Source organism: Podarcis melisellensis, assembly GCF_964234715.1.
Source record: "Podarcis melisellensis genome assembly, chromosome: 13".
Classification (NCBI taxonomy): domain Eukaryota; kingdom Metazoa; phylum Chordata; class Lepidosauria; order Squamata; family Lacertidae; genus Podarcis; species Podarcis melisellensis.
The window spans coordinates 29,759,595-29,785,760 of record NC_138545.1 but is presented as its reverse complement, the minus strand read 5'-3'; the positions used below and the strand labels follow the sequence as shown (position 1 = coordinate 29,785,760).

Sequence of the window (26,166 nt, the reverse complement as noted above, 5' to 3'; positions counted from 1 at the left end):
TTCTGGCGAACCAGAGCAGCACATGAAAACAGCGTTTACCTTCCCGCTGGAGCGGTACCTATTTATCTACTTGCACTTTGACATGCTTTCGAACTGCTAGGTTGGAAGGAGCAGGGACCGAGCAACGGGAGCTCACCCCATCACATGGATTCGAACCGCCTACCTTCTGATGGGCAAGTCCTAGGCTCTGTGGTTTAACCCACAGCGCCACCCGCGTCCCTTATTACTTCAAACACTGGCCATGTGTTAAATTATCTTGCAGAAAAACACTCCCCCCCCCGCCCCATAGCAAAAACATTTGAACATGTCCTCAGAAGTCACTAGAAAATTAAGTCTCTCCCAGAAAGTGGGCCTTCACTGTACCTATGTGCTCCTCTCCCCTAGCTAACACTCCCTGCGAACGTTTATTCAAGTCTGTGGGGGCACCTCTCATCTATCTTTCCCCTATCCACTCCCAACCCCATAGACTGAAAACATGAATTCCAGATGGAGAAAACATCACGTTGTTTATCTGCCGACTCTCCCCACCCCGCTTTCTTTTCACTCAAAATACATACAGCCCTGGGGTGGAGAATAGATGCCCATGCTGTACGAAGCGCTGTCTCGCTTTCAAGGTCCTGGTAGCTAGCAAAATATGATTTAAAATGCAGCTGCCCATCTGCTCTCAATCCTTCCCAAAGCCTGCTTTCTATTAGCCGTGAATGCTCTAGGCCTTTAACTCTTTGAAAGCTGGCTTGCCGTGGTGCACAGTCTTCCTTTACTAACAATGTTAGGAGCCCAAAGTCTCGGTGTGGATCTCTAGGCCCTACAGAGGACAGCACAGCTATTAAAACTGGAGGGGGAAGACAATTGGGAATCTTGCAGGTTAGCAATACTGAACTTTGGTGGCGATGGGCCTGAGCAGTTTATTCCAGAGGGTATTGCAAAGGGTTAACCACCTAAGGGTTAGACTAGGAGACAGAGCCACAAAATCCCACTCGCCCCCCCCCTTTTTATTACTGGGCTGGTTTCTCTTAACACTGTCACGGATTTTTAACACCCGATGCCATTGTGGTTTACAGGAGCCAGCCATCAGGGCTGCAGATGGGTCAAGTCAACCCACTCTGCTGTGTTTGAACAAGCAAGTTGCCAAAGCCACTCTGACTTGCCAAAAAAATACAAAAAATGCATGTAGTACGTCTCCCGGGTTTTCTGCCACTCAGCTGTAAGCAAAGTTCCGCAAACTAGGGTACTGGGCAGCATGGAAACTTAGGGGACAATATGGATAAAATGGAAGGTCCTTGGCAGTTCAACCATACTTGGGCTAACTAGAATATTTGCAAAGGGGTGAATGCTCCTAATATTTTGTCACACACCAAAGTCATACAGAACCAACTGCAGCAGATGCTGAATGCAAGCACAAATCTGTAAGAAGACAAGGGCAGCATACGGAATGCGTAAAAGCACTACTTGCAAGTACATTGTGACGTGACATTCAAGGCAACACATGACAAGAGCCTAGTGAGCACTAAACCACAATCCGCAGGGCTTGTTGCATTTCTAGATGAATGCCAATGTATAATTAGCACCCCCAAACGTGCACCCTTGTGTATAGGAAATCTTGAGCGGTTGCTGCTTGAAGATACTTGAAACACGATTGCAGCCCTGCTCTAACGGACAAGAGATTAACACTGGGTGCTCCCTCACTTACAGAGCCGCCACTGGGGAAAGCAACGCACCACACGACACGAAGGATGCAACTTAGGAATCCTATGCAAGGGAATCTGCGCCACCTCGTTGCCTTAAAGGAACCAACACACAAATTTGTGAATCTGAGCCCCAACTAAACAAAACGCACACGCCACACATCAAAACCATAATCAGGACTGTTTTAATCTATAAAAACTTTAAAAAGCAATGGGAATATACTCCATCTGTTTTTTTTAAAAAAAAACATCTGGCTGTAAATACGCATTTCAGTACATCTCAAATACTATAAACTCACGGGGTGGGGTGGGAAAGAGACGTTCTGAAATTTCCCTCACCAGGGCTGCAAGCCACTCAAAGAGGGAGGGGCAGCATTTCATGTTAACTATAAGAATTTTGAGTTCCATACAAAGGCATCAAACTAAGCAGCCGGCAGTTCGCAGAAGTGGCTCAGAAACGAAACAGACCAGCTCTTTGCCCCAGGCCGCAACCAGTTCCAGCTCTAAGGCTGCATCCACAGTTCATAAACGTTAAGACGCTTGGAGACTTCAGGTTTGTGTGCCTCTCTCTCTCGCTCGCTAAGCCCCACTGCAGCTCCTGAGATGCTAAGCCTCAGCATGACTGACATCTGCTTCGCGGAAACAGCCTTGACTTCAAAGGAGCCTGCGAGAGAAGCTGCTGCCTCCTTATTTCCTCCTGTGACGTTAATGGTTTTTGTTTCTGGCAAATGGGCTCTCTTGCTGACAGCCTTCATCCTCTTTCATCTCGGGTGCTTAAGACAGGCAGACGCCCCAGGAGTGACACAAGCAGCCCCAGTATGTGTGCAGGTGGAGGGCGGGCGGGGAGAGATGTTAACACCGTTGGCGTGTGTTTTTCCCTCCGGGATTCATAAAAAGAAAACGGGAAGTGTAGGAAAGGGGACATACCTAGGCGAAGGGTGGGAGTCTAGCTCCTAAAAATTAACTGAGTCAGCGCCATTCCACCCATTGCTCAGGATACCTTGCAGTTTAAAAAACACCCACTGGAAAAATAGACAGGGCATCTTTATAACACTGATGCTGCTGGGGCCGGGGGTGGGGTGGGGGGAGGAGGAGGGATAACTATAATCGTCCACCCACTGATATGCCTCATGAAATGTTTCCGGCAAGAAGTTACGGTCCATTAGTTAGGAACATTCTGTGCAAGAAAGGAGGTGAGAGCAAGAACTCTTAAATCCCCTCGGCCAAGATGCTTCCAACCAAAACTCCATCCTTGAGGGCATGTTCCACGTCCTTCTCTTCTATCTTCAGGAAGACCTGGGAAGAAAAGGATTTGTCAGGCTGGAAACTGGTAGTCAGCATCCACCGTTGCAAAAAGGCACGGTGTCTACAGGAGGCCACTCCTTGGAGGACGCTGGAAATCACTAGGTCTCCGTAATGGGAAGATGAGGAGAGAGAATGCAGGCACATCTGCTATACACAATGCCATCCAAACAGCTCCGCTTCCACCCAGTGCCCAAATCCCGCATTGCAACGGCAGCTAAATCGTATGGTGACTCTTGCAGAATTTCACAACCTGTCATGGGATTCCCCCATTGCCAATTCCCAAGGTCGCAGAATCAAAGGATTTGAAGGGAGACCTGAGGGACCATCTAGTCCAACCCCTGCAAGGCAAGAATCTCAACACAGTCTGCCATCCAATCTGAAAGCATACTAGGCCCTGCATAGCTTTGCAAATGTGCTAGCAGTTTCATTGCTGCGCCTCTAGGTGGAAAGTGGAACATTTGTGGGCAGAGGGAGGAGGCCCCAAACCATCAGGTACAATGGGTGTCTTGTATCTTTATACTTCCTTCATCCAGCACTTGCTTTCTTCCTCAAACCAATTTTGGCCATCAAACAAAATTCAGCCATCACGGCTTCTTCTCTTGACAGCTCCTCGCTCCACAGAAGGATTCCCAAAATGCCATCCTGCTGCAGGCATTCCCCGCCTTTTCGAAACTTACTTAGCTCAGGGCTAAGGTTTTGGGGGGACAGGATAGCAGGGGGACCTCCAATATCTCCGTGCAGCAGAGCCAATGGTGCCATGGCGGCCCAAAAGTGCCCTGTGGTGCTCCTGAGTCTTTTCACAGCTGCACTGGTGGTGGCAGTTCTTACACAGGCAGATCAACTGATGTCAGGGAATGGTTGGACGCAGAGGAGTGGTGGGAGGAACCCATCTGGGGAACCCCCAAGGGAAGAGAACTCAGAGCAGGGAGTGATGGTGGGACAATGCTGAGTGGTCAGAGGGAAGAGGAGGTTTCAGAAGGTGAAGAGGTAACAGGACTTAGTGAGCTGGGAGAGTTGGTGGCAGAGGGCAGTCCAGAATCAGAGGCAGAAGCTGAAGCTGGAGAGGAGGAAGGCCAAGAGACAGAGGTTGGTCAGGCTTGTGAAGAGGCATGGGTGTCTCTCCCCCTTGCTGCAACAAGCTCCCCTCCCCATTGGCCTTCCAGAACAAGGAGAGGCATGAAGTGGGGAGTCTCTGATTGCTTGGAAAAAACTCTGAAGAAGAGGAGACACTGCTGGCTGTGGGGAAGCAGGGACCTTTAGTCTTGGCATCTGCTTCATGGGGGCAGTTGTTGTGATCATTAGGCCTGACACTCCTGTGCAGATCCTGTCTTGCTAATAAAGTTATCTCCAGCTTACTCGGTGCAAATTTCTGTTGGCTCGCTCCTGTCAACTGACCTGGCAAGGAACCTCTAGGTTTTGCACTTCTGCTCCCCTTTGGGCACACCTACATGCAAGAATCCTGACATTTAATTCTCCATTATTTCTACACTTCTCCCTCCTATAGAAGGGCACAGCCTCTTTCATCAGACTAACAGGAGGGGCTGTGCACTGTGGCTCTCCCACAGAGCTAAAACAAAGGAGAACAAGAAAGATGCGGCAGTTTTCCCACCAACACAGCTAAGGCAAGCTGAGGAGGGAGACAGATGCATTTAAGGAAGCCAGTAGTGAATTTTCAGGCATCAAAGTAGCCTGGCACCCAAAGTTTTCCATAGGAGGCTGGGACCATGAACCGCTGGGGCAAATCATCACTGCTCAGTGTTATTTCTTCCACTATACTGTAGTGGTGGAATCAGCATGTTTCCAGTGACTGTGCTGAGGACCAATGAAATAAGGAAACACTGCACACTGAGTCCTTAGGGAGAAAGTATATTCTTAATCTAAATCGGTGCTTCTGAAACTTGGGTCTCCAGCTGTTTTTTGGACTACAGTTCCTATCATCCCTGACCACTGGACCTGCTAGCTAGGGATGATGGGAGTTGTAGTCCAAAAACAAGCTGGAGACCCAGGTTTGGGAAACACTGATCTAAATAAATGTAAAACCACTTTAAAAGGCAGGGGGCTAATTCCAATGCCATGCATTTCCACGGCAAAGCACACACCCCTTTCTCAAAGGTTTATTTGCTGAGGGACACAAAAATCTTCGGATCTTGGCACACAATTTAGTTCTGATGTTTACTAGCAAACTGCCCCATCAAATATATTCAGCAGCCCCATATGGAGTGGTACTATTGGGATCATCTACCATAGTACAGTCCTTTCTGAGTGGTGGCGGCTCTCTCCTTGCCTTGAGATTCTTTTAGTTAGAGATGATGAGATTAAACATGGGTCCTTCAGCATGCAGAGCACATGTCCCACCACCAGATTATGGCCCCTTCTAAGAGGTGAAGGGGACCTTGGATACTGCCCTCGCCACCCCTGCTGGAGTCCAGGCCATAGCAAAAGTAGCTCTGCAGTAGTACCTTAGTCAGACGCACTTCTTTAGTCTTCTTCAAGCCCACAATGCCTCTGGATTCCAGGAGAGCCGAAAGCGACAGGCATTCTGATTGGCCAACACCTCCTACTTTCTGCTTGCGGCAAACCTTGCTGTAGGCCTCATGCAGCTAGGAGGAAATGCCATTGAAAAAACACAGTGTTTTTGAGTAGAGGAAACAGAAAAGTGTGCATAATGTAACTTGCTCTCTATGGCTTCCTCCAAGTGCCCCGGGCTAGCTAGATCCCTCTTTGTGACTTCTAACTGAATAATAGGTCTCCTGTTTATATCCTGCACAGCCCAGCCAAAGTTGCTGGCAAAGCAACACACAAGTGCTGCTCCACACCTCTGGCATATGAGCACTGCTACTACAACCTATACTTCCACACCAAGTGGGGGGGGGGCAGACCACAGAGCTGGAAGGGACCCCCGAGGACCATCTAGTCCAATCCCCTGAAATGCAGGAATATGCAGCTGTCCCGTACAAGTATCAAATCTGCAACCATGCTCTAACCGAGTGAGCTATCCAGACTGACTTGATGGTGGAGAGACACAAATCCCTTCCACCCCAAAGTAGTTTAGGATGGGTAGAATAATACTCAAAGACAAGACAGAGGCTTTTAGGGTGCAATGCATGTAGCCTATGAGGTGCCCAAAAAACTACTAAAAGACATTCCAAGCCGTCATCTTCCACTCCGTTCATACATAAAACTTACTTCTGTAAGCAAACAGTTCTCATTAACTCCCATGGCCTTAAAAAACAAACAAACAAAAAACAAGGACGGGAGACATAAGAGGAGAGGAAGAGAGAGGCAGATGGAGCCAATTCCCTTGAAGGTTTTTTTGGGGACTCTAGTTCTTTGTGTACTGCACGTCCCGCATAAACAGCCAAACATTTTTAAGTGGGTCCATGGTAGGACTCAGAGAAACTACTTGTGCACTTCTCCCTTTGTGCTCCCGAGGACTCTGGTTTTAAGAGACGAACTCTTATGCTGCAAAGCAAAGCCCCTTGTCAAGTAAGAGGGACATAATACACTAGCAGTGGCAATTTGAAGAGGTTGGGGGGCAGAGAGAATCTGCACACTCACCTTTCCCAGCGTCACCTCTTTGGTTTTCTGTTGCCTGGTTAAGAGCAGCAAAGAACAGACCAAGATTTTCTGCTGCAAGGGAAAGGTATTGGCATCGTCTCGGCCTGCACCTGAGGCCAAACGGTCACCGTACACATCAGAGATCACCCGGGATACGTGGGCCAGTCCCACCCGCTGGGGTACTGCTGAGTCTGTGGCTGGCTTAGAAGATGATTTGCCTGAGGACGGGAGAAGTCAGAAAGACGACAGTGAGCAGCTGAATGAAGAGTAAGGCAGCGCAGGTAGAGTTCAATAGGAGGGTCCTGGCATGGGTTGTATCTTCCAAAGGCAAAGCTTCATTCCCATATGATTATTGCACAGTGGTACCTCAGGTTACATATGCTTCAGGTTACAGACTCCACTAACCCAGAAATATTACCTCGGGTTAAGAACTTTGCTTCAGGATGAGAACAGAAATCGTGCTGCGGTGACATGGCAGCAGCAGGAGGCCCCATTAGCTAAAGGGGGCTTCAGGTTAAGAACAGTTTCAGGTTAAGAATGGACCTCTGGAACGAATTAAATACTTAACCCGAGGTACCACTGTAATGTATACACTCTTCTTGTGTTTATATGCTGCTTTTGGGCCAAAGAGCTCAAAGTGACATTGCTAGAGTTCCCAGGCAGTCTCATACTCAGGAAATGACCAGACCCAGACCAACTTGCCTAACACAGACTTAAAACGGTGTTTCTGCTCTCCATACTGCTCATTCCGAAGCAGAAGTGACAGATGTCCACACCATTTATACATTACAGCAAATGAGAAAAAGATGAGGCAAGGTGGGCCCAAAGCTATTGCAACACTACACATTCAGAGTACAACATCCCTAAGCTGCTCACATTTTCAGTTCATTTGGGGAGATGCTTTGAAAACCGAAATCGCTTGTTTTTCCACTCCCTGGACGTAGTAGTAGCTTCACACCTGCATTTGCACTGCTCCAGTTACACTTAAAGCCAGTGCAGAAAAGACAAGGAGCAGGTGTTCGCCTCCTTCTGCAGGGCTGACTGCTGGAAAGGGAGAACATTTTTCCCGTACCAGCCAGCTGCACGTTCCTCTGTCTCCCTTCACCGCTGCCCCCCATATCCCTCAGCAAGGCCTGAACAAGTCCCTGGGAAGAAACGCTACCAACTAGGGTCAGGAAAGCATTTAATGAAACATGACAGCACTGCACAGCAGCCTAGGACCTGCTCAGGGGGAAGAGTGGGGAGGAAAGCTACTTACAGGCAGGCAGCAGTTTAAGCACAGTTTGACTCTTCACATCTGACTCCACAATTTCAATGGCCCTCCTAAGGACAAGAGTAACATTTCAAAGGCGTTAGTTCCCTGCTAATGCTTTTTATCAATCTCCAACACTGGGCTACTCCAGATTTTCTCATTAGGTTGTCCACTGAAAGACCAGTTCCATTGGGCTATCCATCCTTCAACTCTCATCTAGTCCCCTTGAATCGATGGATGGAAGACAGGGCAGCACTTGCAACATAGGAACAGACTGCTTATAGACACAGTTTTGTTTGGACAAATATATTGATATTTGGAACGAGGTTATACAGAATATAGTTGGCTCAATATTTAATATATACGATATAGCACTTTTCCCACTTTATTTTGTGCGATTAAAAAACCCCACCACTTTTAAATATTATGAATAATAGTAATAGTAATGATAGCCATAGTGATCATCATCTCCCATCTGGCAGCAGATATTCCAGCAGGCTGCAACAGTGGGAGGCATGGAAAGCAGGGCCCATTCTAGGAGCAGCTTAACCTGTGGTCCTCCAGAGGTTGCTGAACACTATACCACCCATCATCCCTGACCACTGGCCAGGCTGGCGAGGGTTTCTGGGATTTGGAGTTCCATGACAGGTGGAGCCAACCTCCCCTGGCCCATTCCGTTAGGCTCCTCCCATTTCCATTCTGGCGGCTCATTTGTAAGAAACTAGCATTTTAAGGACTGGCTCTTGAGTTTCCTTATTTTGTCCCGCTTCCCCATCCCTTTACAGCTATGGAGGTAGGGAGCAAATGGTTGGATTAAGCTTATCTTCCAAAAGCAGTTGCCCAAAAAGATTGAGAGAGAGAAGAAGAGAAGAGACTGTGCCTGGATGTAACCGGTTATGGCTCCTGACCCATCAACAAAAATCAACAGTCCAGAAAGACTGTGTTTCTAGGCTTTTGTCTGTTGTCATAACAAGGTACCTAACCAGCCCGTAATTTTATCATACCATGTGGCTGTTCTGTCTTTCTCACCCCAATCCTGCTCTCAAAGCAGTGTTGAAAAGTCACAAGAGGGAAAACTATGCAAGCAACCCCCCCACCCCCACACATGGGAGACCTGGAGTGGCACATGCATGGCCCATTAATGGGAGCTCATTACAATCTTGCCTCTTAATGAGAATAACGCTCTATTTGTTGTAGTGGAAGCGATGCTGGAGGCAGTTCTCAACCCAAAGCCCCAGTGCCAACCACTGTCTAATTTGGGCTCCCCACGGGTGGTGTGGAGCACGGCTAAATCTCTGTTTAAGTTGACAAATACTCAAATCAGACTTAGCTTAGCCAAACAAAACTTAACAAAACTTAGCCAAAACTAAAGATGTTTGGACATATACCCTAACTAGGGTTGCCATATTCCCAACATTTTTTTTAAGGTCAAAGTTGCTGAACTTTTTGGGGACATCTTTTTGTTGATTTTTTTAAAGTGTACCCGCTTTGCCATATGTCAAAGGGAAGGGGGGCAAATTAAACTCTTCTAGTTTTCATTTATTTTAGGGAAAGAGAATATATTTAATGCTCCCATTAAATTCAATGGGCTCTGAACATTGGCTAAATGCTCCCCTGGAATCTGTTGATAGGTTTTGTATCAACTTTAATCAATTCATGTATTTCTCCTACTAGTTTTCAGTATTTTACAAAATTATTCAGGGACAAATTTTAATGCGTGGAAGGATAATCTGCCTCTTACAAGATTGCAAAGGTAGGAATCTAACAGGCCTAGCTGGAGGGTGTTGGGAGAAGAGCATAATAAACAACAACAACTTATACCTTGCCCATCTGACTGGGTTGCCCCAGCCACTCTGGGTGGCTTCCAACGGAATATAAAAAATGTAATGAAACATCAGACATTAAAAACTTGCCGATACAGGGCTACCTTCAGATGTCTTCAGAAAGGTGTATAATTGTTTATCTCCTTGACATCTGATAGGAGGGCATTCCACAGGGAGGGTGCCACTACCGAAAAGACCCTCGGCCTGGTTTCCTGTAACTTTACTACTTGCAGTGAAGGAACCGCCGGAAGGCCCTCGGAGCTGGACCTCAGTGACCAGGCAGAACGATGGGGGTGGAGACACTCCCTCAGGTATACAGGACCGAGGCCGTTTAGGGCTTTAAAGGTCAGCAGCAGCACTTTGAATTGTGCTCAAAAATGTACTGGGAGTCATGTACTTCTTTTAGGACTGGTGTTATATGGTCCTGGCAGCCGCTCCTAGTCGCTGGTCTGCCAGCCGCATATTGGATTAGTTGTCGAAACCTATGATCAGCTAAACCCTATTCCACACACACGCAAGAAAGATCTGTGCCAACATCCCTGAAAAGTAACAGCTGTGCCCTTCCTTCTGCCAAGGGGTCACGTCTATCATCAGCCTGTGCTGAAGTACATGTTTTTATTCCCCCCCCCCAAAAAAAAAGTTGAGTCAAACAGAGGAAGAGGCAGCCACCAAGCAAATGCCTGGGCAAGGTCAAGGAAGGCAGGAAGCGACTCCCGTAAAGCCAACTTGCAAGGGAAAAGGAAGTACTTCTAAGCACCATAAAGATGTCTGCTTGAGAACTGTTAATGAGAGCCTTTTGCAATCCAAATGTAATTAACCAATCTATAATCGCAGCAGGGAGGACCAATTCCTCTCACCCTTCATAGGTAATGGGCTGTGAACGTTTCCAGACATTAACACAGTCAGGAACAGGAAGCACCCTCCCCTCTCACCACAAAGGCATGAGGGCTCTCCCCCGCTCTCTCTCTCCCTCCACCTCCCAGGCAGGGGGACCAAACAGCATAATGAACCTTTAAATCACATCCCACATGCGCTGTAATTAGCTCGGTTTTTTAAGAGTGCTATATATTCTTCACCTGCAGATGTCCAGAGCTTTGCGTGCATCCCCAGAGACCGCAGAGACTTTCCGAGCACAGAACTGGATGGCGGCGTGGTCCAGCACCTGCTCCCCTGACACCTAAGGGACAGGGAGAAGAAAACAGGAGTTGCAAGAGAAATCTTGGAAGTTCTGCTGCGTGACATTTTCCTGGATTCAGTAAAAAAAAAAAACCAAAAGGGTTTGGGGGGCAAGTGTAAAGGCAGCTCCTTTGTAACAGCCCAAGAACTCTTGTTTTGTCCAACTCACAGTCTTTAATCCCACCCCCCCCCCGACTTCCGATCTTATTTGTTGCCACCAGGAAGTGGCATAGATAGGTGGAGAGCAAAGGGCTTAGCAAGCAACAAGGCAGGCTAGGACTGATTTATCAGTAAATACAATGTCAGCATGCTGCTGCCAAGGGGGCTGCGTGGAGCTCCTGGATGTGCATGTATTGCACCAAAACTGAGGGAATTTAATTGACTGGTGATCTGCTACCAGGCCACGTTCCAGGTCACTGCTCCTCGATCTCACAAGAGGGAGAAAGTGGGCTGGTTCTCAAATGCAGGGAACCTGGAAAGCGCCCCTAGTGCCAAGGCACAGGAGAGGTATATATTTTGCATGTTAAGATAATAACAAATTTAGCAGGGTTCCAAAGCAGAAGTGATTGTGCCTTCTGCAAGTCATTTAGGTGTATTTTGTATTCTCATTTTGTATTTTTCTGTTGCAAACCGTCCTGGGATCTTTGGATGAAAAGCAGAATACAAATTTTACAACAACAGCAACAATAACAGGACAGGAATTTTGGAACTCAGCTTCTGAGATCTTACCTGCTTAAGGCGTTCCTGGAGGATGGAGGCAAGCTGGTCTTTGTTGTACGGGGGAAAGTTTAGGAGCTGTGGCCTGCACTTGGGACGGGCTTGCAGGCGGGGCAGGATGCGATCTGTGAGGTCCAGAGCATTGGCTATCCCTACCAATGAGAAGATATACTTAGAGGCCTTGGAGACATCCAATTTCTATCCTTCTATACCTTTCTATCCTTCTTACCCCATAGCTTCCCACTCACATAGCTTGCCTCTTAAAATAGGAGACCACACAACAAAACCAAGAATTCATATACAGCTTGAAGTGTTCACCTAGAATGCTGACCTTGCACCTGCTGCCTGAAATACAGCTCCACATACCTTCCCTCTGCATTTGAGGGACCAAACGGACTCACAAAATAAGTTCACGAAAAGACCTTATATTCCATCAACGCCTAGCCAATGAATATGACAGAAAAGTGTAGACCTCATATAGAAGCTTAAGAATTAGCAACTTTCTTGTGGCATGCTGTGATAAATTTGCATGTTCCATTAAGCCACCTGGAGCTCCTGGGTTTCAGGCCATTGCTCAGCCTTTGGTCTGTATCCCATAGGCTGGTCAGTGGAAGGCTGGTGGGTGGGTGGTCCTGCATTTTGTACAGGGAACTTGCCCAGGTGGCTTTCCCATCTCCCTTTGGATGTTCTATTTCTGTCAAAGGATGCACTGAACCGATTTAGGAATAACTCATTCCTCCACCAAAGGGAGTGAGGTGGGCAGTGGCATACAATCCTACTGGAGCAAGTGCCTGACCTGGTTTGGGGAGGCCTTCAGGCCAAATGTCCTCAGCAGGTCCACACGTTCCTCACTGCCTCCCGTTGTTCCTCCCCCCTCTGCCTTCATTGGCCTTGTTGCCTTCGCCATGCCATATTCATGTAGCAAAGATGGGCCGAGTCTGCGTAAAATCCTTGCCTCCAACTAGTGGGTTCAGACAGGTGACTAGGAAGGTGGTGGCTTGCTCCTGCTTTCCAGACACTTGTGTCTTCTGGGCCACAGAGAGAGGACAGGCGTACAAGCAGTGAATGGGAGGGACAGCGGCAGGAGCGAGGGCACTGTGGCTGGCAGTGTGTGGGTGCTTGAAGATTTCCAACTGTGCCACCCACCCCACAATGCCAGTCCTGAAGTCACGCTCTCCTCTTTCCTGAAACATAGGATTGAGCGTCATTAACTCTTGACACTCACCAATGAGAACGAGCCGGGAGTTGGGGAGGGAAGGCCACTCAAACATCGTGTACAGCACATCCTGTCCTTTGCTGTCCAGCTGATCCATCTCATCTAATACAACCAAACTGTGAAGATGAAAGACGTGAGCACGTGAACACCACCCCAGCAACGTGCTGCGGTAAGAACATCTTTTCTGCCACACTGTCGCAGCATCCAAACACTCATCAAATGCAGGTAGCCCCACGGCATCCTTGGCACAGGACGGAAGCTGCACCTCTCCGGCCAGATACCCTATGCTATTGAGGCAGGGTGGGATAAAATATTTCAAATTATAATCACTACCTTCTTTTTTAAAAAGAAAAAATAGTAGATGTTTCTAGCCCTGCAGAAGACTGAATTGATCTCTCAAATTCTTAGGTCCAGAATCAAATTTACCATTATTCAAAAGACTGTGTGCCCCCCCCCTCGCAGTCTGTTATCAAAACACGGGCTTTTAGACTGACACTGCTAAACTCTCTCTGAAAGCAAGGTTTACGGCTCAGCCACATATACTGCACCAAGTGCATAGCAAAAATAAAGTGCCCAGTATAATAGGTTTTTTGGGACGCGGGTGGCGCTGTGGGTTAAACCACAGAGCCTAGGACTTGCCCATCAGAAGGTAAGCGGTTCGAATCCCCGTGACGAAGTGAGCTCCCATTGCTCGGTCCCTGCTCCTGCCAACCTAGCAGTTCGAAAGCACATCAAAGTGCAAGTAGATAAATAGGTACTGCTCCGGCGGGAAGGTAAACGGCATTTCCGTGCGCTGCTCTGGCTCGCCAGAAGCGGCTTAGTCATGCTGGCCACATGACCCGGAAGCTGTACGCCGGCTCCCTTGGCCAATAAAGCGAGATGAGCGCTGCAACCCCAGAGTCGGTCACGACTGGACCTAATGGTCAGGGGTCCCTTTACCTTTTATAATAGGTTTTAGATATTATAGCTGTTGAAGTACTAGAATGACCTTTCACACTAAACCCATATTTCTCAAAACCTCATTAAGAGGTTTATAGCACAAAATGTGCCTTGCCACTCAAAACACAACAGTGACGTGAGGATGCCTGTCCAATAGAGGTTATGGCTATCCTATGACAGACCTGCTCAAAACTGGCGAGTTTTAAGAATGCCCCCCTCCTACCACAAAGGGCTTGTACTTACACCATGGGTGCACTTTCTGATGTCAACCGTTTCACCAGCCTTCTGATCACGTCACCCCTGGCTGCTTTGTCAGCTCCAGCCTGGCCCAATTGTTCAGCCATTGCTGGAAACACAGCCTTGGAACTTCTCAGGGCCATGCAGTTTAGGACTATGGTCTGACACCCAGCGAGCTCCGTCTGCCAGAGAGACAAAGGAGTGTTTTAGAGCAGATCAAACTTTGCAATAGAGTACAAGTAGTGCAACAAGGAGACAGCAATTCCACAGACTAGCACTGAGCAGAAGTACCTGCAAGGAAACTGTGGAGGACAGGAAATTACAGGAGGCCACTTTCTTGTGCCTGGGGGACCAATAATCCAGCATGAGGGATGGTCAAATATACTCTCTTTAGGCAAAACTGCTAAGCTGCCCCCATCAGGCACAAATTATAAGCATACCGCCCTGGAAAGGCAGGTCCTTGAAATCCATGGAATAGCCACGTGTTCACATATATCTTGTAGGGGCAAAATATTTTCAATTCAGGCAGCACATCAAAGCATGGTCTGTGTCAACCATAGCTTAAAACTCATATCAGTTTGAGCATCCAAATGTTCAGCTAAGCTACAGTTTAGAGTTATTTTTCTGCTTTCATTTCCACACTTCTTCAGCACTTCCTAAGTTCACTCCTACTTTTGGAAACAAAGCAATGGTTGTCCCTATGGTTTGTCAATTCAGATACCACACCAAACTTTAGTTAGCACAAAACCAAGGTTCCTATACCCATCTTAAACCAGGGATATGATTTGTTGGCCAAATACAAACCACAGTAAAGCTTCCTTAACCTTGTCTTGGACCGTTAAAAGTGGAAGATACACAGGCAAAAACTCTTTTATGGGAATTGGAGAGTGATTGCAGGAAAAGGTTCTCACTGGGCTCTGAATTCACATAGTTCCCCTACCCCTAATGGCATATGAGAGAATTCTGAAAGAAGAGTAGACGCAAAGCAGTATCATATAATGTTAAATGCCATTTGTCAGAGCTGGGCAATGGTTCTTCTGGCATTATTTTTCATAGCAAAAGTCTGAAAGAGGACCAGTGTCCAAATTCAAATCCAGCAGTTTTACCTTTAAGTCCATCAGGGCCCTGTTGAGGCAGGCAGTTTTCCCAGTGCCTGGAGCTCCAGAGATATAAAGGCTTCCTGGGATCTCCCTAGAGACATGCTCTCTCAGGAATCTATGCAAAACACCTGTCTCTTTCTCCCTTGCATGCAGCTGGTCCGGAACAGCCGTGTGCAGGAGACTCTTTGCCTGCTGGTAACAGGTGCCTGTATAAACAAAATGAAGACAGGTTTAGAACAAATAAAATACTTCAATATACCTGTCAGGGAACTGACATCTAAAGCGCCGCAGGTGCAAAGGCTCCCTGAGGTTGAGAGAGCAGTAGCAGCGGAAGAGGGAACCAGTAGAGGGCGAGCAAGAACTCCAAGGGAAAGTGAGTCGGAGGGATGGCTCAGAGACGCTTCAAGCGAAACCAGTGGGGAGGTCTCAGGACCTCCTATAGGGACACCCACACCTCGACGGAAACTGTCACGCCGAGAGGCCAGACGACGTGTTTCCGTTAAGGAGCTTTTATGTTGGAAACGTTTCCGAAAGCAGCCACTTTCGGATTCTACTAGTGATTGACGCAGCCATGCTGGAGGGGCTCCGTCACAGGCAGAGGTTTGAAAACCTGATCAAACTCTGAGGGACTTGCATTTTACGCACAAGCAGCTCATCGTCCCATCACAGCAATCCGAAAGTCACCGAAAGCCAGCTTGTGCAGAGAGAAGCATCATGAGCAACCCAGCCGGAACCGGGGGTGCAGGAGCAGCTGGAGGGGGTCCAAGCCTGGAAGAAAGGTACAGAGCGTTGGAGATCCAGTTGGCGCTGCAAACGGCGAGGCTTGAGGAGAGGAGGGCTCAGGATGCAGAAAAGGGAAAGGAGAAAACCACCCCGCTCGCCAGAAAGGTACCAGGATTGGTGCAGAAATTCGGGGGGGATCCCAGGAACTATCATGCCTTTAGAACAGAGATGCAATACGCTCTAAACTTGCAGTTTGATGACTTCCCCGACGAGGAATCGCGAGTGGCGTATGTGATTGGCCATCTCGAATCCGGGGCGAAAGATTGGGTTAGACCCCTGATGGCAGCGAATAATGAGATCTTAAAGGACACGAGGAAGTTTTTTCGTGCCATGGACCTGATGTTTTCCAGCGATATTGAGCAGGGGGTGGTGCGAAGGCAGTTAATGGCTTGCCAGCAAGGAAGCAGATCTGTCCGTGAGTACTGGACTGAATTTACTATGCTGATTCATAAATTGGGGTGGGACCTATCGGCGGAGCCCATCCAAATGCTTTTCGAAGAGGGGCTTTCTTCAACCGTCAAAGATGAGCTTTCCTGGGGGCCCAGGGCGGAGTCTATGGACCAATTAACCAAATCTGCGCTGGCCATAGGAGCGCGCCAGGAGGCGAGGGCTTTGGAAAGGCGGGAAGGGAAAGGAGACCGTTGGAGGGAGTTCCGCATTCCAGACATTCCAGAGCCATCTTTCCCGCCGGCAGAGCCGATGGAAGTTGGAACAGCGCGGGCGCGCGCAGTTTCAAATCCCAGTGAAGGGCGGAAGAAGGAGGGAAAGAGCGCCAAGAGATGTTATCTCTGCCAACAGCCAGGGCACTTTGCCAGAGTCTGCCCACAAAGAAAGGAATGGCAAGGGATGGCAGGAGCTGTTGGGGGAAAGGAAGAGGAAAGCAAGGAGCAAGTAAAAGCCAACGCCTGGCTGCCACCGTCGGGGCACAGCAGCCAGGCCAAAGAGCAATGAAAGTGCCCATGCCAGAACCTCCCAGACCTGCTTTAGTGATAGAGGTGTTACTAGAACTGCCAAACGGACACCCACTAAAGGTCAAGGCGCTTTTGGATTCAGGCAGCTCCTGTAATTTCATGAGTAAGGAGTTTGCAGCTGAGCACCAGATACAGACCATCCCTTTAAGTAACCCCTTGCAGGTGACTACGATTGACGGCAGAGAGCTGTTGGGGGGAGAAGTTAGCCAACAGACTGTCCCGATGATAATGAGAGTGGCAAGGCACACCGAACAGATAGCGTTTAATGTGGCCATCCTGGGAGGAGCGCCCATCATTTTGGGGATGAGCTGGCTGGCGCTACACGATCCGCTAGTGGGCTGGCATCAGAGGGTGGTCTCCTTTGGGTCAGCGCATTGCCTAGAACACTGCAAGGAGGGGAAGGTCTCGGGAGGAGACAGAGTCACCCTAGCGGGGATGGAAGTGATGGGCAAAGGGAAGGTGCCCCCGCAATACGCAGATCTGAGCAACGTATTCAGCGAAAGGGAAGCAGACAAACTGCCACCGCATAGACCCTTTGACTGTCAAATCAACCTACTCCCAGGGGCCCAACTCCCAGTAGGCAAGCTGTACGCCATGTCAGACAGGGAGATGCAGGAGCTGAGGGAGTTCATTGACAAAAACTTGAAGCGAGGTTTCATCAGAGAGTCCCGAGCGGTGGGGGGCAGCCCAGTGTTTTTTGTGGACAAAAAGAACACAGACAAACCGAGACTGGTGTGTGACTTCAGGGCCCTCAATGCAGTGTCGGAGCCCCTGGCTTTCCCTATGCCCCGAATTGACGACATTTTGACCAGAGTAAGGAAGGGAAAGATTTTTACAAAACTGGACCTGCGGGGGGCGTACAATCTGATACGCATAAGGAAGGGAGATGAATGGAAGACCACCATGTTTACCCCTTTGGGAGCCTTTGAATACCTCGTTATGCCCTTCGGTCTACAAGGGGGCTCCGCCTGTTTTCAAGCTTTTATAAACCACGTTCTGGGACCTTTGCTCTACAAGAACTGTGTGGCCTTTTTAGACGACGTGTTGGTGTATTCGGAAGATGAGGAACAGCATGTGAGGGACGTTCGAGAAGTGTTGGGCAGGCTGCAAGCCAACCAGCTGTGGGTGAAACTGGAGAAGTGCCAGTTTCATACCAAGGAGGTGGAATTCCTGGGGTACCGCTTGTCAGACAAGGGATTGGCCATGGATCCAGGCAAGGTTCAAGCGGTACTGGAATGGAAGACACCGAAGACCAAGAAGGACGTGCAAAGATTCTTGGGGTTTGGGAACTTTTATCGGAAGTTCATCAAGAACTTTGCCCACTTGACGGCGCCCATCACCGACTGCCTCAGCAGCAAGAAGAAATTTGTTTGGACGGTGGAGGCGGATCGAGCCTTTGAAGAACTGAAAAGGGCTTTCGCCTCGGAAGAACAACTTCTGCATGTGGATTTACAAAAACCCATGAGAGTGGAAACAGATGCATCCGACCGGGCTATAGGGGCGGTCCTTCTTCAACCGGGGAGGAGTGCGTCGGAGTGGAGACCGTGTGCATTCTTCTCGCGGAAACTGAATAAGTCCGAGAGGAATTACACGGTGTATGACAGGGAACTACTTGCCATTCACGAAGCATTCCGGAGGTGGAGACATTTATTAATTGGGGCACAACACAAGGTGCAAGTGTGCACCGACCACAAAAATTTAGAGTATTGGAGAACAGCTCGAGTGCTCAACCAACGACAAGTGAGATGGGCACAGGAATTCTCCAAATTTAACTTTGAGATTTGTTATGTGCCAGGCCCAGAAAACGTCAGGGCGGATGCGCTCTCACGCAAACCAGAATATTGGGAAGGGGAGGAGGTGATCGAAGAGAGACATGTCATCCCGGAGGACCGCTGGGTGTGTGGGGCGGCGCTGGTGGGGCAACGGGAACTGGTGGAGGAAACGGAAAATGATGAATATGCCCAGGATAAGCTCAGAGGTCTCAGGGGGGAGGGCGAGAGCCCCGGAGGTTTTGAGGAAAGAAATGGGGCATTGTATTACAAAGGGGCACTGTATATACCCGAAGGTGAATTGAGGGGGAGAGTACTCAAGCAGTTGCATGATAGCCCCACGGCGGGACATTTTGGGCAACACAAAACCATGTGGTTGGTTACCAGGGAATTTTGGTGGCCTAAGGTGAGGGAAGATGTAAGGGAGTATGTAAGAGGGTGTGACCAATGTCAGCGAGCCAAAGGGGAAAGAAGGGCGCCGGCAGGGTTATTAGAACCTTTACCCACACCAGAACGGCCTTGGGAAGCGATATCAATAGATTTTATGACGGATCTGCCAAGGTCCAAGGGGAAAACAGCCATCATGGTAGTAGTAGACCTGTTAACTAAGATGTGCCATTTTGTAGCATGCTCACATGCAGTCACAGCGGAAGAAACGGCGAAGTTGTTTGTGGAACATATCTTTAGGTTGCACGGGGCTCCCTCGAGGGTGATCTCAGATCGAGGCAAACAATTTACTTCCAGGTTCTGGAGGAAGCTCATGAGCTTGCTACACGTGGAAGTTAATTTTTCAACTGCCCGGCACCCTGAAACCAACGGGCAGGCGGAAAGGGCAAATGGCATTCTTCAACAATATCTTAGGTGTTATGTCAATGACAGAGAGAACGATTGGGTCGAAAAGTTGGCGTTGGCAGAATTTGCCTACAATAATGCGGAGAATGTGTCCACAGGGATGAGTCCCTTTTTGGCTAATTACGGGTGTCACCCCAGGGCATTTCCAGGGGAAGGAGGGGAGAGATGGAGCGTTCCAGCGGCTGAACATTTTGTAGAAGAGATGGAAGCCATCCATCAGCAGCTCCAGCTCAACTTAGAAAGGGCCAAGGCACAATATAAGAAGCAGGCAGACAAGAACAGAAGGGAAGGTGAAACCATAAGGGTGGGGGATCAAGTGTGGTTGTCAACCCAAGGGTTGCCGTTCAAAGGGGGTTGTAAGAAACTGAGGCCCAGAAGATTGGGACCCTTTGAGGTGATTCAGCAGGTCAACCCGGTAGCTTTCAAACTCCAATTACCCAACCACATGAAATTGCACCCAGTGTTCCACAGGTCGTTACTGTCACCATACAGGGGGGGACGTGAAGGGGAGCACGTCAGGGGACCAGCCTTGGAAGAGAGGGAACGCCGCAACCATGTAGCGGAAATCCTCGATTCCAGGTGGAAGGGTAATCAGGTGGAGTATTTGGTGGCGTGGGAAGGGGAACCGGAGTCAGAAAACACCTGGGTAAGTGCAGAGGAAGTCAATGACGAGGTTTTAACAGAAACGTTCCACCAAAGGTTCCCGAGGAAACCTCAGCCTATAGCAAGGTTTAGGAGGGAGTATTTCGGCACCACCGATGAGGAAGAGGAAATGGAAGGGTTCGCGGAGTCGGAGTTGGAAGATGGAGTGGACTCTGATGACGAAGAGTACCTAGAGAGTAGGAACAGCAACAAGTGGAAGGAAGTGTTCGCGACGTCGGAAGATGAGGGAGGTTCTTTCAGGGGTTTTACCTCCTCACCGCCAGTAGGAGAGGAGACGGGAGGGGGTGAAGGGGGCCCTGGAGGGGAGGTGGATGTCAGGGAACTGACATCTAAAGCGCCGCAGGTGCAAAGGCTCCCTGAGGTTGAGAGAGCAGTAGCAGCGGAAGAGGGAACCAGTAGAGGGCGAGCAAGAACTCCAAGGGAAAGTGAGTCGGAGGGATGGCTCAGAGACGCTTCAAGCGAAACCAGTGGGGAGGTCTCAGGACCTCCTATAGGGACACCCACACCTCGACGGAAACTGTCACGCCGAGAGGCCAGACGACGTGTTTCCGTTAAGGAGCTTTTATGTTGGAAACGTTTCCGAAAGCAGCCACTTTCGGATTCTACTAGTGATTGACGCAGCCATGCTGGAGGGGCTCCGTCACAGGCAGAGGTTTGAAAACCTGATCAAACTCTGAGGGACTTGCATTTTACGCACAAGCAGCTCATCGTCCCATCACAATACCTAACAAAAACTATACAAATACCAATTGTACAACTCTCTTCTAACAGACACAACAGTAGACGACAACAACAACAAAAAACTGGATTTAGGAAGAGGCCTATTACAATAAATGAAAAATTACTTTTACTGTCTCTTTCTAAAAGTTCCTTTTATTGAGCTGTTCTATCGTTGCAGCATGCTGCAGTTGAAAGCAGATTGCTAGACTAAATAGACCCTTGCCTATTTAAACGAGTCTTGTACTGCTCTGTTTTATACTACTGATGTATTGCCTTGCTTTTTTGAACACTGCCTGTAGTTGTTATGATTGTCGACATAAGAATCAAATCAAATAAGAATGTTCAAGAAGGGACGCCATTCTAACATTAACGTTGCTAATAAAACTTACTTGCAATATTCTGACCAGCAATAAATGACTAAAGATGAAAGGCAGTATGTCAAGCCCCTCTGTGATCACAGCTAAACCACAAATTTCAATGGTTTTTATTCCTTGGCTTCCCTCAAAGCATCCTAGGAACTGTAATTTTATGAGGTTGCTGAGAATGGTGAGAAATATTCCAACCCCTTCCATGGAACCACAGCGGGTCTTGCCTGCGGGTAATGTAACAATTGAAAAAGTCTGAAAACCATTTTGAATTTATGACACAGCCATGCCTTAAGTTTTCTCATTTTGTAGGAATAACAGTGAACTAGCCTTGGATTCTGAGGTCTTAAGAGACTGAATTCTTTATAAACCCATTTTTTAAAATCCAAGCAACCACAGAAGATGTAGTACCCAGTTTTTCCACCATACACAATGCTATTACATACCTTCTTGCTTAAAGAGACGAGTACACACCAGTTCTTTCCTTGGGTGGCGATGCGGCGGTGAAGCGTCAGGGGTTTCTTGACCACCACGAAAGGGAGAGGGAACCAAATTGCTGCCCTTAGTTGGAGATTTGGGGGTTGAACGCTCGCTGAAGAGTAAAGCCCGGCCCTTGGGAGAAGTGGGTGGAAAGCTATTCTCTTTTTTACCCTGCTTACTCGGAGAGCAAGGCAGCAACTGGGTGACATTGCAGAGATTGTCATCTCCTGTGGGAAACAAAGACACACCATGCCAAGTTTAGAAGAAAGCAGCAGCAGAAGAAAATGAATGTGAAATACAGACAAGAACCCAGATGTAAAAGACAAGTTTGTCTGCCCTCTATTTTACCAGAGTTCATGTCTGCCATGCAACATGGTGTCTTTAAGATGCCTTTTGTTATTTCATTTAAAGTTTCAGAGCTCTTATTATCATAGGCATCATTTAGGAAAAGCACAAGCACAGGGCCTGTCAAATGCCCCCTTATTCAGAGAAGTGTTGCTGCGCTCTGCCTGCTCCTTCCCTCTGGACCCTTTGCAATGTACACTTACTGCATCAACCCTACTTGTTCCGACTTGTTACTGCAAAAACTCCAAATGCTGGGTTTAGAATACAAATAACCACTTCAATCTTTGCAGATAAGCCTGTCTGTAGGAATACTATTGAGCAGAGCAATTATTTCAAGCACAGACTCTTCAGCAGTACACAAACAGGCCTGCCCATGAATTACTTTTTATCTTTCGAGTTGGCCTCCATGGGAAATAGACCAGATGCTTTGCAAGAAAAAAATAGTCCCAATTCCACTCACTAACTCCGGGTAGGACCCGTCCAAAGCCCTGCAGCCACTACCAGTCAGTGTTGACAATACTGAGGTACATGGCCTGACCTGAAGCTGTATAAGGCAGCTTTTCCTGTGTTCTTAACTCTGGTGTTCAATCTGAGAAAATCTTGGCATCACTTAGCATTCATTAATCCCATGAAGTCCCATTCAATAATTATTATTATTATTATTATTAATAATAATATTTTATTTTATTTATACTCCGTCCTCCCTGGCCAGGGCCAGGCTCAGGGTGACTAACACCAAATATAAATTACAGTAAAACGTAATAGGAAAACAACAACAGTTAATTAAAATACAGCCGGTTTAGTGCCAAGCGGAATGGCTGAGCAGGCTTTCTATATAAGAATGTGTTAGGATAGTTTGGTTTGATGAAGAGAAAGGCAACTCACCAAGCCGTTTACGTGGGCTGAGAGGCAAGACCTGCTTGTGGGGTGAAACTGACAGTGGACTTGTGTCCAGTTTTGAAGCCTCCTCATTCTCTATAGGTTTGTGACATCTCCTAATCGATTTCCGCTTTGGGAATTTGATGGTGCTCTGGCTTTCAGACTGAGATCTGGTACAAGGCATGATGGACACTGGAGCCCAAAGAGAGCAAATGAAAGAAATTTAAGTTAAGTGTGCATGCGTGCACACACACACTTTTAAATTTCACAAATAGTCTCTAACAGTTACAATTATCCTGTCCCCCAGTGATGCCTTTCCTCCCGCTAGGTGAACAACAAAATAAAGACCTGATTGGAACAGAGTATTTTCCCCTCCTTATTCACCAAAAACACCTTAAGTCTTACAGGTCTATGAACCCACACCTCTCTTTTTAGCAAGTTATTCACTATCCCCAGACGCCCTTGCCCCTAATGATTAATCATGCTCACCTCAGCACAAGCAATTTATTTCCCATCCTTTGTTCACAACATGTCCCTCTCACCCATTCCTATACCTTGAAGGTAAGCTCAAGGTTAAACATTGATGACTGTCAAGGTGATAAACCTACCCACCACCTAACATAAAAATTGTTGGCTGAAATAGTTCCAAACCCAAATTCCTGCTGGATCCTTGCTCTCTGTTCCAGGAGCAGAGGCGTACTGCGTTAAACATACTCACCCCAACCTGCCTCGTTTTACTCATTTTGTGGCAACACTGTTGTTCTCTTTTCTTTTTATAGTGATAATTAAAAACAACAACCCTAAGACTGATTTTGCTTTATCTGTTTTAAGTACTGTAGCCTATGTTTTTAAATTATTAATTATAAATACTGCTACCTAAGTAATTTGAATCTGTACTATTGTTTTTTTTATTATGTGTGAGCCACCTATTACTTTATGCCCCCAAATGGTGGCCTATTAATAATTAATGAAATATTATTAGTGCCCGTAATGGATTCCCTAAAAATAAAAATCCACAATGGATTAGACCAAAGATCCATCTAGCCTGGACCTCTGCTTCCAGTGACAGCCAGGTAGAAGCTTCTGGACATCATGCAAGCAGTATATAATGCCACTCTTTCTTTGTTTCTGTCTTCTGGCATACAAGGATGTTGAACATGGAAGTTCTGTCTTACAGCACAAAAACACAAAAGCTAGCAACACAGAACTTTATCTAATTTAGTAGAACTTTCTTATTGCTTTCCAACTTAACTCTGACACGCCTCCCCCAAAGGCTACCAAGCAGTTTTACAGGCTTCCAATAAATGCTGAGGCTAGCATTACGAAATGCCTACTGTGGGAGAGCTCCACAATGGGGTGAGGGCAGCTACCAAATGGATAGGCTTATACACCACACATTGGTTCTAACTGTTTTAAACAACCAGTTCTGGAACAAAGTTAGAAGGTGGCAAATAAGAAAAGCCCTTAGTATCCATTCATTAAAAAGGCCTGGCAGTAAATTCTGATGCCAGAGTTGCCTGTTTTTCTCTACACTCTCCGGCCTTCCTTTCAGAATTAGGAAGGCCGGGGGAGGGAGGAGGTTTCCACTTGCTGATTTCAAAGATAAGACTGTTGGATATATATATACATATATATACATATATATATATATATACACACACACACACACACACATATATATACACACACACACACATATATATATACATATATATACACACATACATATATATATATATATATATATATGCTTTCGTAGATTTTCACGGGTACAGGAATGCAGGTTTTGGTGTCCTCGGGTGTCTTCCCGTGTAAAAGTTGGGGTGTCTATGCGACGTTTCGACGAGGTCTCACTCGTCATCTTCAGGCTGGTGCTTTCGGCTTCTTGTTACTGGAACAGAGCAGGATCTCAGTGTTTTAGTTCCTATAAATACTGTTGAGGGGGTGTGGTGTATAGCCTCCAATGTTCTGGGCAGAGAGGAAGTTCCCAGGCTAGTGTGCCTTTTCTTCTTTTGTTCCTTAATTACTTGAGGGATATCTTCAGTGATTTCTTGAGTGATATCCTGAGTACCACTTAGGTGGGTCACTCAAGATATCCCTCAAGTAATTAAGGAACAAAAGAAGAAAAGGCACACTAGCCTGGGAACTTCCTCTCTGCCCAGAACATTGGAGGCTATACACCACACCCCCTCAACAGTATTTATAGGAACTAAAACACTGAGATCCTGCTCTGTTCCAGTAACAAGAAGCCGAAAGCACCAGCCTGAAGATGACGAGTGAGACCTCGTCGAAACGTCGCATAGACACCCCAACTTTTACACGGGAAGACACCCGAGGACACCAAAACCTGCATATATATATATATATATATATATATGAGAAAACAGAAAGAAATGAAATGCAATTTCAAACCCCCACCCAGCTATTAAAAAAAAAACCTCTTCAGTAACTTTCGGCCAGTCTTCAAGAGCCACACTGAAGGACGAGGTTGCCCATGAGATACGTGATCAGATCTCCCGACTTTTTATTGCGGCCGGGGGGCGGGAGCGGGGAGGAAGCAGAGGGCTTTTGAGTTTGAATGGGAGTGGATTCAGGGGAGATGTTTTAATATCCCCACTCGCGCTTTACCGCTCTAAACGACTCTTCCCCAAAGTGAGCCAGGTGGGTCTCACGCCCCTCAGAAGCACATTTGAGCGGATCCTGCTCCTTGGCGAGCGTGTCCTTAGGGCCAAAGCGCCCAAAAAGCCTTTGAGCGAGGCGTCTCACAGACGAACCCCCTTTTTCCCCTGCCCTTTCCCTTTTAACTATTTATTTAATTCATTGATAACAGCAGCAATAACCGCTTCGCCTCCCCTCAGCCCCCCACGAAGCCCCTCTCTGCTCCAAGCGCCTCCTTACAGCCAGAGCCTCTTTCGCGCGCAAACATGCGCACCTACCGTCAACCCGAACCTACGGAGCCAAAGGGGCGCGAAGCTTCTTCTCGCAACCAACCCGCTTGACTAAATGAAGCGACTCCGCCTGCCCGCGCGTGGCCAGCCGGCCCCGGTCCGCCCATTGGTTCTCCGGAGCGCGCGCGCCGGACCCGCCCAGCCAATCGCCGCTCTCCGCGCCAAACCTGAAACCTTCCGTCTGCCCAACTACATCCCGCCGCAAACGCCCTGCGCGTTCCAGCCAATCGGCTTCTTTCCCGCATCGCTCGGGCTCCTCCTATAAAGACCTAATATTGTTTCCCCCCCCCCCTTCCTCCTGCCGAGGGGCGAAGCAGCGCGCAGGGACCCAACTTCCGGTTTGATTTTGGAACGTTGATCTTGCGCTCTGGGCGGGGCTTCCA

The 26,166-nt window shown here is 47.8% G+C and overlaps 1 protein-coding gene across 3 annotated transcripts; it reads right to left on the bottom strand.

Annotated features, from left to right (window-relative positions):
- Nucleotides 1-1,851: 1,851 nt before the first annotated feature.
- CDC6 (cell division cycle 6) lies at nt 1,852-25,894 on the bottom strand. 3 transcript variants are annotated; one of them, XM_081886335.1, is made up of 12 exons: nt 25,772-25,894; nt 22,842-23,027; nt 21,578-21,838; nt 15,015-15,214; nt 13,915-14,090; nt 12,742-12,848; nt 11,529-11,668; nt 10,700-10,800; nt 7,807-7,871; nt 6,549-6,766; nt 5,450-5,590; nt 1,852-2,981 (listed from the first exon to the last, which is right to left on the bottom strand). In XM_081886335.1, exons 2-12 carry the CDS (start codon nt 23,017-23,019, stop codon nt 2,895-2,897), a joined length of 1,674 nt encoding a protein of 557 aa, XP_081742461.1. In that variant the 5' UTR covers nt 23,020-23,027; nt 25,772-25,894; the 3' UTR covers nt 1,852-2,894. The 3 variants fall into 3 exon arrangements, with proteins under 3 accessions (XP_081742461.1, XP_081742462.1, XP_081742460.1); XM_081886336.1 differs by having other exon boundaries at nt 25,768-25,858; XM_081886334.1 differs by having other exon boundaries at nt 25,734-25,839.
- Nucleotides 25,895-26,166: the final 272 nt, after the last annotated feature.